At 43.0% G+C, this 20,144-nt stretch overlaps 1 protein-coding gene across 13 annotated transcripts in view; it reads right to left on the bottom strand.

Moving 5' to 3' along the window:
* RANBP3 (RAN binding protein 3) overlaps window positions 1-20,144 on the bottom strand; it is a 90,173-nt gene that overhangs the window by 7,356 nt on the left and 62,673 nt on the right. For 7 of the 13 annotated variants that reach the window (XM_020971364.2, XM_020971371.2, XM_020971369.2 and 4 more), the window contains 8 exons: window positions 19,300-19,403; window positions 13,549-13,627; window positions 10,681-10,783; window positions 9,920-10,044; window positions 9,431-9,551; window positions 8,712-8,854; window positions 6,060-6,237; window positions 1,098-3,423 (listed from right to left, as the gene is read on the bottom strand). In XM_020971364.2, coding sequence (XP_020827023.1) covers window positions 3,380-3,423; window positions 6,060-6,237; window positions 8,712-8,854; window positions 9,431-9,551; window positions 9,920-10,044; window positions 10,681-10,783; window positions 13,549-13,627; window positions 19,300-19,403 — 897 coding nt within the window. In that variant the 3' untranslated portion in view covers window positions 1,098-3,379. Of the gene's footprint in view, window positions 1-1,097; window positions 3,424-6,059; window positions 6,238-8,711; window positions 8,855-9,430; window positions 9,552-9,919; window positions 10,045-10,680; window positions 10,784-13,548; window positions 13,628-19,299; window positions 19,404-20,144 lie in introns of those variants that run through there. The other 6 variants (XM_020971367.2, XM_020971370.2, XM_020971375.2 and 3 more) reach the window with 2 other exon arrangements.

Here is a 20,144-nt window from a genome sequence, read left to right as displayed (position 1 = left end):
TAAAACGAGGGGGATGGGGGTGGCAGCTAGGTGGCACAGTGGGTAGAGCACTGACCCTGAAGTCAATAGGACCTGAGTTCAAATCCAGCCTGACACCAAACACTTAACACTTACTAGCTGTGTGACCCTGGGCAGGTCACTTAACCCCATTGCCTAAAAAATAAAATTAAATTAAATTAAAAAAAAACAATAAAAAATATAAAATGGGAGGGGATGGCCCTTCAGGGTTCTTTGAGCTCCAGGTCTAGTATTTGTAAGTCACAGTCTCTGGAGCCCTGTTCCCAAATCTAAATTCTACTATTCTGACTGAGCAAGAAGCTGAGCCCACATCTCCTAGGAGGGGGAAGATTCTTTGGACAGTATACTTGAGCTAGGCAAGGCTGTCAGGTTAACCTGGATTCTCCTAAGAGGGTACACTGAGAGATGAGGAATAGATGAGGGTCCCAGGATCAGAAGGCAGCGTGATCTCTGCTAAGAGGACCTTCTATTGTTCAGTGGTCTCTGGTTCCGGATCAACATAGAGAAGAGACATGGCCCTGCTCCGGGGAATGCTTTTAGTTCAAGAGTGATGATCATTCCCTGAAATAGTCCTAGAATTACAGTGTTAGAGCTGGAAGGAAGCCCTGCCCTTGGACGTGGCAGTCAGGTTTTAGATCCAGGCTGACTCAAAACTGAAAGCTTTCCCCCTACCTGGGGTGGAATGACCGTAACAGAAGAGCCAAAGTCCAGACTTGTAAGACAGGAAAGAAAAGAGGAGAGATTACAGGCCTAGGAATCGATGACCAGGTTATCCCTGATCTCTGACCTCAAGCAGGCTCCTTTTTCCTGGGCCTGTGTCTGTTTTATTTAGTTTGGCCCTCTTCATTCTGCAAACTCAGAATTAGACTGTTAGAACTAGAAGGGGCTTCAGCTGATCTTTGTCTGCACTCTTGATTTTATTGTTGAGAAATACCTGGGAAGTCGAGAGGCTATTATAAGGATCCTACAAGGTCTGTGAAACCCGTTCCTGGTCAGGTTGAGGATGTTAAGTTTAGGTTCCTTCAGAAAAACTAATCTCTGTTCTTGTGTGGCAAAGAGCACAAGGCAGCAGACCCAAGTTTTTGTTAAAAGTTTTAATGTAATTCCCAAATACATTTCATATGACAATCTTACATAAATCTTCCAAAACACATGGGCATTATCTGGTTTTACCTGTCACTAGTTTTCTAAGGCTGAAAGCAGGAAGTGTAATAAAGTTTAGCTCTGGCCTATGTTTCTCATTGGATGGGGCTTCAAGATAATTCTAGGCCAAATTCACAAGAAGTTTCTTGTGTAGCCTGAAGTGGCATCTGTCCCCCTTCACTATGCAGAAAGAACTCTGCAAGGCCTCCATGTGAAGCTGCATGTTCCCACTAAGCAGCTGACAAGTTTGAAGAATGACCCTAACAGTGGGTGAGATCTGTGCGGGAATATGGCTGGATCTTTCCAACACAACCTAAAACCTGCTGGTCCCATCTTCTTTCTGGCCTTTGGCCAAGTCAGCGTGAGACCATTTGGATTGGGAAAGGTAAGGAAACAGCACCAAGCTCACCTGCAGAGCCTGAGGACCCTGGACCTGTGAGTTTTGTCATCCAAGGAGGGCTTTAACTAGTTTAAAAATGTGTTTAAATGTCCTGATATCAAGGCAGCGCTGGGAAAGAGAAGGGGAGAAAGGGAATAAGCCCAGAAGATGACAAAGTTATCTGCTAGCAGCCCAGGTTTGATGGCACCGCTGGGATGTTGCCCTCCTAGAGAAACTGCTAATAACAGTCCCATGATGAGAGTAGTCCAAAGAAAATCCTAGATGGAGGGGATTTCAGTTCCCACTACAGTGGGAAGGACCAGGAAGAGTGTCCTATTTGTGGTGGGCACCAAGAACTCAAGTCAAATCCAGTTGTGTTAAAAGGTATGACAGATTTACTTTTAACTGTCCCTAAACTCCAGGGATACATCAGGATTATATCCTGTAAGCCAAACTCTTTCTTGATGCTGGTCAATGGGGTAGCTGTTCTCTCTCTGGCACATTTGGGGTGGGTCTAGTTTGCACCATAGGTTGGAAGGACATGTGAAGCTGATATGGCATGGGGTGAACAGGCCAGGGCTGAGCAACTCCTCTCCCTTCATCCTGCCCATATTGGAAGACTAAGCTGGAAAAACAGTCCCTTTCCCCTCTGGTTGGTGAACTAGGAGGGATCCTAAGCATCCTAATCTCAGCTGCTCCCCTGGTGGTGTTCATGCAAATAGGAATTAGCAAGGGAAAAGGAGTCACTGTACCAAAATATCAAAGGAAGGGGGAAAGAAAAAAAAATTTTAAACAACTCCAAAAGATGCTAGCTCCATGACTGGCCCCACTATTGGAAAGACCCATTAGTTTCGGGAGGCTGACAGGTGTTCCCCACTAGCTGTTGTTACTGGGCAACCTAGGGGCATCTATCAGTGAACTTGCACCTGGCCAGAACAAAACTGACTAAGCAAATGGTACATAACACCTATATAGAGTGGTTTAGCTCTCCCTTAAATAGTAACAGAAAAGTACAAAACAATAGAGCTTCACTTTCTCAACACACAAGAGCATCTTATTAAAAACTAAAAAAAAAAAATCAAAATGAACAACAACAAAAAAATAAACCTTTTCAAAAAAGGATCAGCACAACAGAAACCCCCCAAAATGATACTGGACACAAGAAGGGAAGGAGGAGTTAATGAAACACCCACTAGGCCCTTTAATGCCGCCTGGAGGCTTGGACCTGGACAACAGGGGCCAGTGGAAAGAGTAAGGCTCTGAGGCTGGCTGAATTGCCCTTGTGGTGAGATGGACAAGACGCAAAATACTCAGCCTGTCTATTCTCCAAGAAGCTCAAACTTGGGAGGTGGAGCAGTTTGAGGGTGATGATTTAGGGGAACAGAAATTGCTCAGTGTTGCTTCCCTGCAGCTGGGCAGGGGCTCCAAGAGTCAGGTGGTAACAAGAGGAGGAGGACAGACAGACCCACGAGCTACAGCTAAAGCCCTGAGGTTGCTGCAAAATGAGTTTCCAGAAGCCGATGCCACATGAGCTACTGAAGAATTGGAATCCTCAGGTTCCGAGGAGGGGTTGTGTGTGACAAGTCAATGTGCCATTTCAATGAAAAGAGGGGGAAGGAAGGTTATTTTTCTGCTCATCAATATGATGAGCTTTCATGTCCCAAACCACATTCAGGCAGTTTTCTGAGTCTGCTTTGTGTGGAATCTACTGATCCAGACCAAAGAAACGAACAAACAGAACAGGGATGCATGGTTCCTAAGTCCTGGAGCCGCCAACACTGCCTGGAACGATCGAGGCGCCTGCCGGGGGGGGTGGACAAGCAGATGGGCTTCCAGCTGCTATGTGCTCCCAACCGTCTGCCCATCCCCTTCATCACCGGTGCCTGAAAGCAAAGCATAGGGAGGCACCTCACTCACTCTCCATGAACAAAGTCCCACAGATCCCTTCACGTAGATTATTCCAGAGTAAAACTGGGACAAGGACCCACTCATCTCAGAGCACAAAGCCTCCAGGAAATTTTTTTTTTAACCATGTCCCTCATCTGACTATCTTTTTAGTGATGAACTGTATTTGGAAAAGAAGCCAATTACCACAGATCTGACCAGCAGCCATGGCTAAAGCCCATCTGCCTTCTGATGGCTACAAGAAGACAACTCTTAAAGTGACAGAGAGAGATGCATGTCTCCTTGATCTCCCAAGAACTGTCAACTCGGCATTTTAAAGGTAGAAACCTGAGTTCAAATGTCATCTCTTTCACTTACTATCTACTTGTGTGGTTCTGGGTAATTCATGTAATCTTTCTGGGCCTCAGTTCTCTCACATGTAAAATAAAGATAATAATAAAAATACTATATAACTCAGTGTTGTTATGAGGCTCTCATCAAATAATGCATATAAAGGGCTCTGGCAATTTTAATGCAGCTATGTAGATGTCAGTTCTTCATACTGTTATCATGAAGGCGTTCACAAAGGGTTAGTAGTTCTGGGATGTCAGCCCTAATCCTGGCCTCTCAAGTACTTTAGCGAGAAGTGAAGAAAAGGAAGTTTTAAATTCAAAGGCTTTGGATGACATCATTGCTGGCCCCACATGACTACCGTATGGCTATGGCTCTAATCCATTCTTTTCTTTCTTGGGGTAACAATTATTTTATTAATAAGGTCAGCAGGTTATTAATAAAAGGACAGTCATTTGGCCATCTCTCTTAGACCAAAGACCTATCTCGTCTATTCTTAAGGGGCCCACCTGATGCAGTGTCTCCAGCAACATCGGTGACACCAAAATCCTTTTCCCTAAATGAAGGCTAGCACCTCTGTCCAGCGTAAACCAGGAAAGGGTGTAGGTAGCTACTTCTATGGGATGATGGAAAGGCTCGCATCCCTCTTAAGGCCAAGCCCTGACACCTCATCAGTAGCATCTGATCCTGCTTAAAATGCATATGACTACAGGGGGGGAGAGGGAGGAAGAGAGAACAAGAGCAAGAAACTAACGCATTCAGTGTGGAGGTTAGTTCTTAGAATGTGGTACGGCAGGGAGAAAAAGACAGAAGGACACCGAGTATATCCAGAAGTTGCTGACATTCACCTTCACTGCCCTGCGTCTATCTCTCCCAATAGATTCTGCCAGATTTCTAGAGTGGTCTCAGACACCAAATCACTTCAGAACTCTTGCACTAGACCATGAACTCCAAGAGGACACGCACTCAGGCACAGCTACACCTAAGGCCTCCGTCAGTGCATGCACAGGGTACGATGGCCTCTTCTCAATCCTCACCTTTCCTGGCCTCTCTGCACCCTTTGACACTGACCATCACACTTCTCTCTGGGTTTTCATGACCCTGCTTTCTCCTGGTTCTCCTATTACCTGATTGCTCCTTTTCAGTCTCATTTGCTGGATCTTCATCTCTGTCCTAGGCTCTCTTCCTTTTCCCACTACATTATCTTGCTTAGTGATCTCATCAGCTCCCTTGATTCAACTAACATCTCCATGGATGATTCTCAGATCTACTTATCCAGCCTCTAAGCTCACATCTCCAACTACCTATTAGACATCCTGAATTGAATTATCTCATAGATATTTTAAACTCAACATGTCCAAAACTGAACTCATTATCTTTTCCCCAAAACCCTCTCCTCTTCTGAGTGTCCCTCCTATCACTCCTCAGGGCATCATCTTCTTCATCACCTGGGTTCACAATCTGGGTGTCATTCTCAACCCCTCACCCCATCCTCTCTCTTGCCAAGTCTTGTCCATTACATTGCTGCAACATTTCTCCTAAATGTCCCCTTCATGCCTCTGACACTGTTACAATCCCTCATGACCTTATGCCTCAGCTACTGGCATACCATTTCAGTTGGTCTCCGTGCCTCAACGTTCTCCCCACTACAGTCTCTCCTCCACTTGGCTGTCAGTGATCTTCCTAAAGCACAGTTCTGATCATGTTACCACCATACCTCTCCCCCCCAGATCCATTCCACTGGCTCCCTATTACTTCCAGATTCAAACATAAAATCTCACATTTGACTTTTAAAGCCCTTCATCCCTTCTTACACTTTCCTCCCTCCAGACAGTCTATTACCCAGTGATGGTGCCTCCCTTTCTTCTTGGACCATGACTACCATCTCCCATGTCCAGAATGCTCTCCCTCCGTGTCTCCAGCTCCAGGAATCCCTGCCCTCCTCAACTAAAATCCCACCTTCTGCAAGAGGCCCCTCCCAGTCGCCCTCAATGTCAAAGCCTTCCCTATGAGATCACCAGCATTTTACTCTATCTTGTGCTTTTTTGTTTTCAAGTTGCATGCTCCATAAGACTATGAGCTCCTTGAAAGCAGGGACTGTTTTTGCTGTTCTCTGTATCCCCAGTGCTGAGTACTGGGCCTGGCACACAGGAGGTGCTTAATAAATGCTTGCTGACTTGACTTTTGTGCACAGTTGGTCTGCAATGTTTAACTACGTATCCCTTTCTGATCCTGGACTATTAACTAAGTCAGAGCTGGGATGGCCTGGGGCCAGAATCCTCACCCCCTCCGGCGGATGCGGGAGCCAGAACATCATCATCACTGTCTTCCTCATTTGACTGTGTCACTTCAGGTTCTGAAGTCGAGGTCTTGGTCTCCTGTTCTTGCTCCATCTTGCTCCGTAACGCCAAGATCCGATGATGCAGCGCTGCATAGAGCTGGCCTGTATCTTTGGAGCTGGCCTGCAAAGACAAAGGGCAGCTGCATAAAGAGAACAGATGGGGAGTGGGGGAGAAGGTGGGAGGGGACAAAAGGCCCAGGTGCTGCTACAAACTTGTGAGACTTCCCTTCTCTCTGTTTCAGGGTTCTCCAAATGGAAGGAATGGGAGGTCAGATTAGAAAGTCCAAAGGGACTAAAAAAACTTGGACATGTAAGAAGAGACAGCAGAGACTGAGGGGCAGTGAGAGGCATTTCAAAAAAGACAAGTGACCAGCTCAGAGAAGGAATCTTATAGTCTGTCTTGCTGGAAAAAAAGGACATAAATGCAAGTGTGAAAAAAGTCCTGGCCTAGGAGCCAGAAAAACCTGGATTCAGTCAAGTGAGGGAGCTCAATTAGATCCTCTCCATGAGCCCTTCTGGCTCTAAATCCTATGACTCCAATCACCTAAATGCCTTGTTCACCAAGGTCAGCACAAGAGATGAAGCTCAGAGAGGCGAGGGGACTGATGAACCTGTATGATGGCTGCTCCTCCATCTCTACTCCACTACTTGATAGCAAAAGCTGAGGGGGAATGTGGAAAGCACACTCTATCTACTTGACATCAACAGTCTAAGATATGCTCCAATGACAACCAGTCCCACCAAAAGCTATCTGTCCATCTTAGGAATGCCTTCTGCAAAGGTGCATTGCTATTTCTTCACGTGGTAAATCAGGATTATTCTGCTTGGTTTATAAGGGCTTTAAGAATGTGCCCTATGTAAGCCACTTTACTTGTTTGCCTCAGTTTCCTCATCTGTAAAGTGGGGATTAATAATAGCACCTACCTCCTAGAGCTGGTGTGAAGATGAAATGTCATATTTCTAAAGTGCTTAGTATAGTGCCTGGTACAAAGTGTTACAGAAATACTAATTATTACTATTATTGCTATTGCTATTATTATTATTATCATGGGTAGATTAAGATAAGAAAAGAAGATGGCCTGGCCAAATGGTAAGGAAGACGGATAGCAGGTAGACATTGAGATTTCCCCACCAGTATACTAAGAGAGAAACTTAAGGAGAAAGGAGGACAGGCCTCTCTAGCAAGCTGAATGGTCCCTTTGAGAGGCATTTATGGGAAAATAGAAACAAGAATTGCATGGGATAGACAAGCACGACTAAGGTGGTATCTTCATTGTTGGAAAGAATTCTCAGATCTATGAGACGACAGGGCAATTTGATTATTTCAGTTTAAATTAAAATAATTCTGAGATTTCAACTCACTCTTCTCAAAATGACAAAGATAATAAAATTATTTTGTTTTAAGGTATAGCTCTCTGGGAGGGGAAAGGGTAGAGGGGAAAATCTAGGCTATATCTATATAAACACACATACAAATATTATTAAAGGCAGCCAAACTGACTAATGGCAAAAACCAGTCTTACTTCCCAGATTAAGAGTCATTGAAATGCTACCTTTGCAGAGGGGATACGTAGCCTGTGTTACATGTTGCCTGAGGTAGTCACAAGGCTGATGGTTCCTTTCGACCACCTCTTTTTCTTGTGGGCTGATTGTAAGGGGTGGCCGTAGGTGGCAGTGGTCATGGTGTAACAAATATTTAAACAGCATCAATAAAATTTTAAGTCACCACAATATAGGAATTAAATATCTGTGACTCCAATTCACACAGTTATGCTGCTTAACGAGAAAAGCGAGCAGCACATCTTGATGCCCACTGTACTCAGATGAAGAAAAGGTGATATTAGTGGAGGAAGGGTAAAAGTATAAACACTGAGCTTCCTTAGTCCCCCCCCCCACCAAACAAAACAAAACAAAACAGAACGTGCCGTACGCTCTTTTCTAACTTGCTCCCCAGCCGGCTCCCTTCTACTTTGGTCAGACTGGTTTTCCTGGCTGTCCTCAATACCAGTCGAGGTCATTGCTGCCTTGACTCAACTGTCCACCCCTCTTCCCTACACTTGACTGCTGTACTTGGATTTAAGGAGATGTGTACAAATCCTGTCTATACACAAATGTCAGTAGTTATCATCTAAATTCTAGCTATTCTTGGAGGCTCAACTCAATGTTCCACTGTCTCTGTGAAAACTACCTCGACCAGCCAAACCCTTGCTGATCCAAGTTCTGACAACCCTTACAGCTGCTGCCACTCAATCTAAATGAGAGCTGAATTTTGCTGTCTCGTATTGTCCCCTATCTGGGAGTACAGTGTCCCTTGGGGATGTTCATGGAGGAGGGAGCTCCCTCCTTGTGTCTCTTCCCACTCCTCCACCTGCTGTGGCTAGTACAGGCTAAGCACACAGCAGGTGCTCAAACATGCTGACTGCTCGACCCGTTTCAGGTCTCTCTCCTGAACAACTCCTGTACCACTCAAAGCCCAGCCTAGGTGTGGTCAAAGGCAATGTGAATAGTGTGCCCTTTGATTTTAAGACAGAAATGAAGTGCCTCCTGCTCTAAAGCAAACTCCTTCATGAAGGGGGCCCTGCTCCCAGAACCTACCGAGATCAGGAACACTTTGACTCCTTGATCCTCAGTGTCCATGGCTGTGATTCGGATGCTCTTCTCACTGGCTTTGTCAATCTGCATCTGTGCCCACAGTTTGGTGTTGAGGATGAGCCGCAGGCTTCCCTGGGTCCGCATGACTGAAAGCAATATGACCAGGCACATCAGGCAGAAAAGAGGTGTGCTGGGCAGCTAGGTAACGCAGTGAATAGTGCACTGGCCCTGGAGTCAGAAGGACCTGAGTTCAAATCTGACCTCAGACACCTGACACTTATTAGCTGTGTGACCCTGGGCAAGTCACTTAACCCCACTGCCTAGCAAAAGCAAAAAAACAAAAAACAAAAAACAAAAAACAAAAAAAAGAAAAGAGGTGTGCTGCAGTGTGCCTCATTCTTACACCCTGCTGCCCAAAGAGGGAAGATTCAACACGGACATGCACAAATCCCAATAATCCTTCCAAGGTCTGTAAGAGGAGGAGCACCTGACTTAGCCATCTGATGATGAAGCTAATCATGGCAGGGAAGCTGTTTGGTTTTCTACCTGCAGAAAACAATGACCTTCCCCAGGCTGGGAGAGGGGGGTTGGAGGAAGTCAGAGAGAACACAGACCCATTCTTTCTCCTGGATGAGGTGGGGGCTAAGGAGCAAGTATGACACTCAGGATATCAAGGAGGTGAAAAAGGAAGGAGCTCAGGCTTGCCTCTGAACATTCCTTACCAAGTCGGGACTGTAACGTCCCATCATCTGTTGATGCCATGTCGTTAAGTCTGAGTAATCCTCTGCCTCTTTCTACCCAAGACTGTGATGTTTTGTCAAACACAAACAACTTGCACTGGATCTGTAACACAGAAAAACACTCTTATTCACTCAAGGTGGCAGAGATAATTTTCCAAATCATGCTTGGGGATTCCGGACTAATATTTAGCCATAGGGTCTTAGAGCGGCCAGGTCAGGCTTGTCCTCTAACACCTGAGAGAACCTGAGGACTCTTGGGCTAGGGCCTGGAAGACATTTCCCCCCAGGCACGAAACCAAGCAACATAAAGCAAGCCACATGGCCAAACTAGCTCCTGAGGTTCTGATACTGCTACTCATCATGAAAAAGCTCAATCAGGACACTCAGGGCAGCTGCTCCTGTCACCAACCCCACCTTAAGATGGGACATGCTGACTGGTCAAAGCTGCTTCTGGCCCAGGCCCCACCTTACCTGTAACACATTGCTCTCTGCCTCTTCCCCAGTGATCACTTCCACCTTTTCTAGTAAACACTTCTTGGCTGTGGCCTTGGTGTAGGCGGCTGCTGACTCTGCCAGTGACTCTGAAACATTATTAGCTAAACAACATTTTCCATGTTTGTTTGAAAAGGAGACCATTTATCCATCACAAAAACACACACAAAAGAGAATCAGCTTGATCGTTTGACCCACTTCTAAAGTGTGGCAAAATGGTGGGCAATCAGAAGTGCAAACTAGGCCTCATAGATTATCTAGTTAAATGCTCTAATTTTACAGAGAAAGAAACTGAGGTCCAGAGATCATAAAATGACCTAAAGTCAGACAGCTAACAAGCAGTGGTAGAACAGACTTCAATAAAGAGGCCCCTGAAACGCACAGAACTTCTTTAACTGAAGAGATGGAACTCCAGGTTATTGCTAACTTCCACTAGATATCAACTATGTGCCTGGGCCTGGGACCAGCCCTTCAGGGTACAGTGATGACTAACTCGCTCTGAACGCAGTACAACAAAAGTCATGACAGCAGACTTGTCATTTTCAGAAATGGTACCAAAGTATATTTCGCAAAGTTTCACAACTTCTACCCCTGAAGGCTCAGACACATGGGGCTTCTGAACAAACTGGAGAAGGTCGCTTTCTTGGCCTTTTTCATTATGACACCTTCAATGGTTTCAAATTCTGTCAGTAAAACCAGTCACTCCCTAACTGCTCCCACAGAGGATGCTCATGGTTTACCTTTCTCAGGGGTAGCTTCTAGGGAGGAGGATTCTGAGCCAGATTCAGCAGCAGTGTTGTCCTTGCTGGCATCTATACTGGACTCATTAGATTTTGGTGGACTCTGCAGGGGATAAGTGACACATGAGGTGAAATCACTGTAAAGAAGAAAGCTAGGGTGAGGATGTTAGCCACTCAAGATGTACAAATCTTATGTCCCCTTGTTTCTGACTTCTTTCACAAAGGGTTAGAGTATCTGCCAGTGTCTGGCTAAACTGGGGAAACCTGATACTGTATGGTCTGGCATCCCTGGACTCAACCTGTCCATGTACGTCCCTGCACATTATATTTCCTGTGGGAAGCAGGGGTCAAGAGCTGTTATTTCCACTGTCAGAGGCATCAAGAGGCCAGAAGGTTAGGCACTTTGGTTTAAGCATTGTCTTTGTTCTGGTCTCTCCTTTACTTTTTTCCTAAACTTCTTGGATTTAATGCAAACATCCTTATTAGTTCGCAGTACTAAGACTCTTAAGAGACTGATTTTGGTGGAAAGAATAGAAGGTAAGTTATTTACTATAGATCTCTGTGCTAGACTCTCCTTGGAAATAAGGTTACAATCTAGGTTGCAAAATACCAAATTTAAGCTCTTGTTACAGAATCACAGAATCTGAGAGTTGGAAGGGACCTCAAGATAGCATTCTAATTCAACACCTGGAAAGAATGCCCACTATGACAAATCCAATGAGTGTTTGTCCAACCTCTGCTAGAAGACGTCCCCTGAGGGGAGACCGTAACCTCCAGGCAGTCCATGCCACTTTTGGAAAAGTAATTGTTAGAAAGCTTTTCCAGACATTAAGCCTAACTGTGCCTCTTTGCAACTTCCCACTGCTCCTAATTCTGCCCTCCAAGGTCAAACAGAATAAATCTCATCTTCCCCCCACCCAGATGATGACACTTTTAATACTTGAACACAGCCTACTACACCTCACCCCTGAATCTTTTCTACTCCAGTCAATCCTCCTACAAGTTCTACGCCATTTAGAATTCCGACTTCTTCTGTATGCATTCCAACTTAACAATCTACATCTTAATGTGTGGCTTCTAGGACTGAACACAAGACTACTACATGGGGTCTGATGGAGGCGGAGTATTGACAAAACTATTACCTCTTTATTCTTAGAAGCTCTTAAAGCAACCTGAGACTATAGATTTTTTAGCAGCAACATCATATTGTAGATGCGAACTGAGCTTGTAGTCCACTGCAATTTCAGACTTTTTAGATAATTTTTTTCAGACAATTTAAAATCTAATCATGCTTCCCCCATCCTGCATTTATGAAATATTTTTTTTAACCCAAATCTAAGACTTTACATTTATCCCAGCTGAATTTCATCTCCCTTGGTTCAATCTAACATTTTACCCTGTCCAGATTTTTTTGGATTCTGACTCTATTTTCTAGTTTCTTAGTTATCCCAAATTATCCTCTTACATTAATCTAGCCCACAGCTCTCTAACTTTTCCACAAGAATGGTGTGAGAGGCTTTAGCAGAAATGGAGAAAAACTATCCTTACAGTATTCCTCATCTACTAGTTTAATATTCCCGACAAAAAAGAAAATAAGGTTAATCTAACATGACCTATTCTTGATGAAGCCATGTGCCTTGTGATCATGCTTCCTTTTCTAGACATTCACCAACCATCCCTTTAATGAACTACTCTGGAACTATAGTTATGCTTGGGAGACTAAAATTTCAAAACTCTTTTTTCTTTTCTTTGACAACTGGGCCCCCCTTTTCTCAATGTTTTGGTTCTTCTGTTTTCCTGATATTATGCCTGCCTGGGCTCGGCCATTCCATTCACCAGTTCTTTCAATACTCAAAAGAATGTCACTCATCTAAGCCAGGTGACTTGATTTCTTTAATGACAATCATTACTCAGGAGAAATAAAGAGCTCTCAAATCAATGCCCAGTGACAAGAGATTGATAAGTTGACTCAGAAAGATGCCAAAAAATGATGGCTATTTCACCTGTACCTCAGGGTCTACATCTTGACAATAAGAATTTTATGTTCTGAAGTCACAAGGTTCCAGCCCCTTAAACTTTACAGGCCATGTTCCCCCCCACCTTAACTCTCTGTTACCCTGCCCTACTTATGAGAGATAAGATTTTCCTTCTAATAACCTGAGAATTTATAGATTTGATCTAATAAGATACTCAACAAAGCATCAGAGCACCATGAAATGCTAAGGCTAAAAGACCTCATCTAGTATAACTTCCTAATTTTACAGGAAAAGAAACCAAGACTTAGGTTGAAGAAAAGACTTTCCCAAAGACACAAAAGTAGCCATGATGTTTCACACAATGATCTTTCTACTATGCCACTGTGCCCCATTAATACCATATGTTTGTAACGCCAAATGGAAGCAAACTGTTAAAGAATAATTTTCTCCATATCATAAAAGCCTCTCTTGCTGTGCCTGGCTTTCCCAGGAAAAGATCTGTCACCTGTAACAATAATGGTTCTTTAACATTTTAGAGAATGCTTGTATTACTATCTCCATTTTCAGGGTGATGGGCAAGAGGAAGCTAACCTTCACAAAAGTGAACTAGCAATAAGTGACAAGATGAGATGGTGAGGGTCTATGCTCAAGGTCATACATTAAAGCAAATGTCAGAAATAGGATTTGAATTCAAGCTTTCACGTCCAGCATTCTGCCCACTATATCAGGTCCAACTTTGCAGAAATGAATGGTACAGTAGCATCAGATATGAATCAGGAAAATACAAAATCTTTGCCTAAATTTCATCAAGGTAAGACTCAATGGGAAGAGAGGGAGAGGGGTGGGGAGGTACACAGGCAGCGACAAGGAAGAGGAGAAAGAAGTAACTCACCAACACCCTTTCACTCATGTTCTGTCCAAACACAAATTTGCTGCTGGAGGCATCAGCATTATTTGTTGAGTTCTCTAAACTGAAGAGAAAGGCTATTATTAATAGGGCTACATGAAATACTGTATTATTAATCTGATGCATCCTCAAAGAATATGTGAACATGGAAGAGTCCACACATGAAAGCTGACATTAATATCCTGCTTAGGATTACAAAGTGAATTACATAAAATACCTCATTTGTTGTTATCAACAATCTTGCAAGGTAGGTACAAGATGCATTATTATTCCCATTTTACAGACAAGGAAACAGGCTCAGAGAGGTTACAACACTGTCAGAGGTTAAGATTCAAACCCAGTTCCAGTGTACTCTCTTCTATGCCATACAGTCCCCCATCTGTTGGCCTCGGAGCCTATAAACTACAGGCAACACCTTCCACCCTAGCTCTTGGCATGTATCCAGGAGGTTCCTATTTCTCATTTAGTCTTTATTCAGTCCAGCAAGCATTTACTGTGTACTTACTTTGGGGAAAGCACTCTACTGGGGATTATAATAACAACAATGATAGCTAACACTTATTTAACACTTTAAAGTACCCTCTAGTGGCTTGTGCTGGGGGAGGGTGGTAGGGGTGGGGTCGCTCAGGTGGGGCCTTGCTGTGCTTCACAGACTGCTCACAAGCCCAGAGGGCTGCTGGTCTGCAGGCGGACAGGTACTGTGATTGCTGCTGCTGCTTTAGGGACCCTGAGCCCCTTCCTACCCCAGTGAGAAAGATTTTTCTTGCCAGGCTGGTAAGCTGCTTCTCTGCTCCTAGATCAATTCTGAGGTGGTTTTCTAGATGTTTGGAGGGGAACTTGGGAGGGCATCAGAGGGCTCCTTCCTCACTCTGCCATCTTGGCACTGGAAGTTCTGACCTTATTTTAGAGATGAAGAATATGAGGCCAAGAGAAATTAAGTGACTTGCCTAGGGTGATAAAACTAGTGTTAGAAGCAGGACTGGAACTCAGTTCTTCTTGCCTCCAAGACCAACTAGCTATGTACTATGACACCTGTCTTAAGGACAGAAAAAAGTCCCTATCCTCAAAGAGCTTTTATCCTATTTGGAAAATACAACATGTATACAGATAAGTCAACATAGAACAAATTCAAAATAATGGGGGGTAGGGTACAAAAGCCCTGTAGGAATCAAGAAAGATCTCTTAGAGATGGATCTGGAGCTGAGGCTGAAAGGGAACTGGGGATCCCCAACAAGTAGAGGTAAGGAGGAACAACATTCCAGGCACAGTATGTGTAGAGGTAGAAAATGAGATGGTATGGATAGGAACTAGAAAGGAGAGTTTGTTTCAGAATAAGAGTACACAAACAGGAGTAATATGAAATGAGTCCGGAGGTCTTTAAATACCAAACTTAAGAGTTTCAATTTTAAGGACCCATAAATTCTTCTTAAGCAGGAGAGTATCACGGTCAAAGCTGTGCTTTAAGAACATCAATGTGGGAACTGTAAGGGATGGATTAGAGAGGGCAGAGACTAGAAGCATGGAAAATGATGAGGCAGAGGACGATGGTTTTTAACTAGGGTGGTTGCCATGTGAGTAAAAAAGGGATAGATGTGAGAAATGTTAGGGAGGTAGAATTAATAAGACTTGGCAACTCATTGCATGTGAAAATTGAGTAAGAGTAAAAAAAACCCAGGATAACTCCAGGATAACTAAGTGAACTTGAGTGACTTGAAGGATGATGGTGGTATCCTCAATAGAAATATGAAAAACTCAGGATTTTGTGGTATAGATAACAAGCTCTACTTTTGACCCACTGAATGTGAGATGCTTATAGGATATCCAGGTGGAGATGTCCAGCAAGCAAATGATGATGTGGAGTTCCAAGTTCAAAATAGTTCACAATAGGTGGATATGGAGATTTTAAAGTCATGTGCATAAAGACGCTAACTAAATATCTGCAGTTTCTCTCTTTGCAGAGCAAAAACCATGGAGCTGCCAGTCTCTATCCAAACATTTCTCCCGGGTCTTGAAAAGAGGGATCTTAAAATGCAGAAGTGGGGAAGGAGTGAATTCAATGTACAGGGATCGACAGCCAACATGGGCAAGAAGACCAGATATAGACTATGACATGTGAGCAACAGACAGGAAGACCACTTTGGACTGAGTAGAGTACACAAAGGGAATAATCTATAATAAAGATGGCAAGGTTGTAAAGGACTTTAAATGCCAAATAGAGGTGTTTGTAGTTGATCCCAAGTAGCAACAGGGAACCACAAGAATTCACTGAGCAGGAGAGTAACCTCGTGAGAGTTGTGAATTAAGAGTATCACTTGGTATAGGTACTTTCTTTACTAGGATAGTTCAAAACCCCTTCAGAACTTAGTAGAAGGTCTTCATGAGTTGTCACTGTATCAGTGATTAACATCTCTCCGTACCTAGCTCTATACCAGTTGTCCCTGACTCTCTTCTGATTTCATTTCTATCTGGTGTGATCTAAAGCTTATATTTTAATGGCATACCCCTTCAAGAGTCTAGGCTCATCTCTAACCCATTCTGAAGTGCTATAGCAGGGCTTCAGATGTTTAAGAGTAAAAGTCAGACCCCTCACTGAACTAGGAATAAGATTTTCTTCTCCTCTTAGAGTTCACAAAGCAGTTTATTTTCTCTCTCTCTGATCCACCTGGCAGGTACTATTTCATGTATGTGTCACAGAACACAGATCTGTAGGTGAAAGGAACTTTGGATGCCATCTTAGTCCAAACTTTTCATTTTAAAAATGAAGAAACTGAGACCCAGAGAGGTAAAGTCATTTGGATCAGATCCTCTGACTACACTGCATCCTCTATTCCCTTCATAGATGGAGCCAGTGGTACTGAAGCTATAGTGGACTTTCCATCTTAAATCAGAAGACCTGGGTTCAAATCTTGGATCTGCCACTTAATATCTGGGTACTTTGGGTAAATAACTTCATTTCCCTAGGACTCACTTTCCCCAGCAATAAAATAAAGGAGCAGGACTAGATGAGAGGTGTCAAATCCATGGTCTTGAAGCTGTAAAACTCCAGAGTACAAATATGATCAAAATGTAATTGGGAAATGTTTAATAAAATAAATAATAATTAAAAAATAACAGAGATAATGTTAATTTGTGGCTTTCTAAGTCCATTTCTATTTAAGTTTGACACCACCAGACTAGGTAATCTCTAAAGTTCTATCTAGCTTTGAACAAGCAGTAACAGGTTCAAATCTATACCCAGAACAGATGGTTCTAGCAGGGGAATATAGGATGGGACTTGAGGGGCTGGGAAGAGGAAGAAGCAGGGGAGGCCTAGGGAGAAAGATAATAAGCCTGATTTTGGACACATTTAGTTGAAGGTGGGTAGAGTATGCTACAGGAATTTGGAAGTTTGAGGGTGGAACTTCCAAAGTAAGATTGGCACTAGACACACAGAATTTAGGTGTTTACATAGAGGTGGCATTTAAGGGTGTGGGAATGAATGAGATTGACACAGGATTGAAAATAGGGATTTTAACATGCAGAAGTGAGGAAAGAGTACATTCTATATACAGGGGACAGAGACATCAGATAAGGACTATCACATGTGAGCAATGGTCAAGGTTACTTTGGACAGAGTAGAGTACATGAAAGGAGAATAAGTACAAAGACAAGAGGGGAAGGTGGAAGACAGACCTTTGGGGAAGACCCTTTATCAAGAGGTAGAAAAGAAGATAGCAAGGCAGCAATGGGAATAGGAATGATTCAAGATAAAGAAAAACCCAGAGTGTGGTATCTCTGAAGCAGAAGGAAGATAAGAGGACCTAGGAAAAATGGATATCAACTTGCAGGAATGTAAAAAAGAAAAAGGAAGAAGACTGAAAAAAGGACACTAGATTTGGTGATTGGATCATCTATGATTTTATCAAAAGCAGTTTCAGCAGAGTAGTGTTGGCAGAGGCCAGATTCCAATGGGTTGAGGAAAGACTAGGTGAAGTATAGGCACAGGGATAGACAACTTTTTCAATAAATTTAGCAGTGAATGAAAGGAAAGAGTTGAGACAGAAGACTTGAAGGTTAAGATTTACAAAAAAAAGTTAGCATAACAGAGGATGCTTACAGGCAAATAGAAAGAAGCCAGTGGTGAAGGAGAGATGAAAACTTATCCAACTGAGGATGAGTCAGAAGCTACGAGGCAATACTGTAGATTTCCAACCAGGTTCCCCATTTACAATAATTGGAGAGACCACGGCCTTTACCTCAAGGTTTTCAAGAGATTTTCTTCAGAAAAGTACATAAAATTATTTTGTTTCCCAAATTTTAGGTTGCTTCTGTCAAAAGGCCTCTGCAAAGAAATATATACTATATATTCCAAATTAATTTATCAATTGATTAAAGTATTTATTAAGTACCTACTACTCTGTACAAGATCCCACTCCAGATGCTTGGAAAACAAAGACTATGACTTAGGACTAGTCCTAGTTCCACTACTAACTATTTGTGTTGTCTTTGAATAATCTCTTCATACCTACTTCCTCATCTACCTCTGTAAAATAAGGGAACTGGACTATCAGCACTTCCTAAACTGCAGCAAACCACAGTTTAAGAAGTACTGAAGGGGCTGAGAGTGGAAAAAATTTAAGAAGCCCTAGACTAGATGATCTCTAAAGGTTCTAAAAGCTCTAAGGTTCTGTGGTTCTTTATATACAGAATTTATCCAGGAAAAAAACCCCAGTAATTTTAGTTTCTTGTGATCCCTGAATTGGCCCATGTAAAATGAATAGGCAGTATATCTATCAAACTGCTCCAGAAGATCAGTCTATGAGGGGAAATAAAGACATGGACCCCAAAACTAACCCAATTAAAGTGTGCCAGTGCGTAATAGAAGTCGAGATAAAATATGATGAGAGTTCAGCAGGCAGTAATGGCTTCTGAGCTGTGAAACTAACAAATAAAACAGATATGTTAATATGTGGTTTTCTAAGTCTATGAATGGTGTAGTGTCCCCAGTTTCTATTTGAGTTTGACATTCCCTGTGTAGAGCCCTTGACAGAGAAGGAATCTCCACAGTTACAACAGGATTATTGATTCAGAGCTAGAAAAGACCTTAGATGCCCTCTGGTCCACTCCTTTCATTTTACACATACGGAAGACTGAGGCCCAGAGCAGTTAAGTGACTTGCCAAGGTTATGATATCACAGCCTTTCTTTACTGCACCCCAGCCTCAACATTATTGCTCTCTACTATTTATTTATCTATTTACATGCTGTATCCCCCAGGACAAAATAAATCCTTAACGGAAGGGATGGTTTTTCTAATTCTGTCTTTGTCTCCCTTGGGCTAGTGTAGTGTAGTGTAATGCAAATTCCCAGCAGGTATTTAACAAGTCTTTGTTGACTGAACTGAATTATAGTGGTCACCTTGATCACAACAGAACCCTAGTTAAAAGCAGCAGCCCTGCCCTGCCTTCCTAGTCAAGTGCTGGTCACACAACGGAATCATGGATTCTTGGAGACTGACTACCAGTACAACCTCATGTCACAGATGAGAAGGTGCAAATGAGAGATGAATAGCCTTGCTCTGGGGCTAGAGCTGGTTGCAGAGTCTCCCCACTTGAGTTCAGTGCACTATGCCATGCTATAGGAAGGTATCTCTGTTGGTTAACATCATTTCCCCACTTCAAAACTTTGCTAATCATTGTTAATAAAACACAGCTTATCCCCAGGTATAAAAGCATCAGCAGACACATCAGCTGCTCACCTGGAGCTGATGTACTGTAGGAAATAGTTTGTTGCAGATGGCGTTTCAGAGCTCGGATGCCCTGCATTCTGTAGGTCAATTGTTTCAGCATTTTCATGTCCTAGCTGAGAAACAAAAAAGTACATGTTTCAGGCTGAGTGAATTATGTAGCCCCCAGATACCAGAGTTCACCCCCTCTCTCTTCCAAAAAACAAACAAAACCCAGAAAAAAACCAAACCAATCCAAACCCACAATGGCCCACAATTACCATTATACTACACAAACCCTGGGAAGTGAGTCTCTTAATTTAAATCATGGGAGTGGGGGGTAAGGAAGGGTGGACTTTACCATTTCTATTCCATATATCTTTTCCCCTTAAATAAAAAGATGTGAAAAAGTACAGGAGGTATAAAACCTCAAAAGATCTGAGCTTGTAAAAAAGTTACAATTAAACTGGGATATAGATTTTCATTTTCAGCTTTCACATCAACAAAAATGGGATGACAGCAGTGACTTTTACTGACAATACTTATCTTTAGGGAGCTAAAAATACGTCAGCCATGTTTAGTTTTTTGGTTTCTTTTTTAATCCCAATACAACCGTACAACCTTCTTGAACTGATGGTGGAACTAGGGCTCCCCCTGAAATGTTCAGGTGACAGTGGAAAAGACAGGTTCAAGGCTTTCTTCCCATTTTCAATTCAGAAATCTATCCATTAGCCCAGATAATACTAGTACCATCACCACAAGTAGGGTGTACTAACACCCTGCCCCCAACCTCATCTGTCTCCGTGCCAAAAACAGTCCAAGAGAAATCAACTGTTTTGGCTTGAAGCCATGGCAACAAAACACACGTACTTTCAAAA

This window comes from Phascolarctos cinereus, unplaced genomic scaffold (genome assembly GCF_003287225.1).
Source record: "Phascolarctos cinereus isolate Bilbo 61053 unplaced genomic scaffold, phaCin_HiC Scaffold_4;HRSCAF=312, whole genome shotgun sequence".
Taxonomy (NCBI): Eukaryota; Metazoa; Chordata; class Mammalia; order Diprotodontia; family Phascolarctidae; genus Phascolarctos; species Phascolarctos cinereus.
Note: the sequence above shows the minus strand (reverse complement) of the source record. Positions and strands in the feature narration are given on the sequence as shown.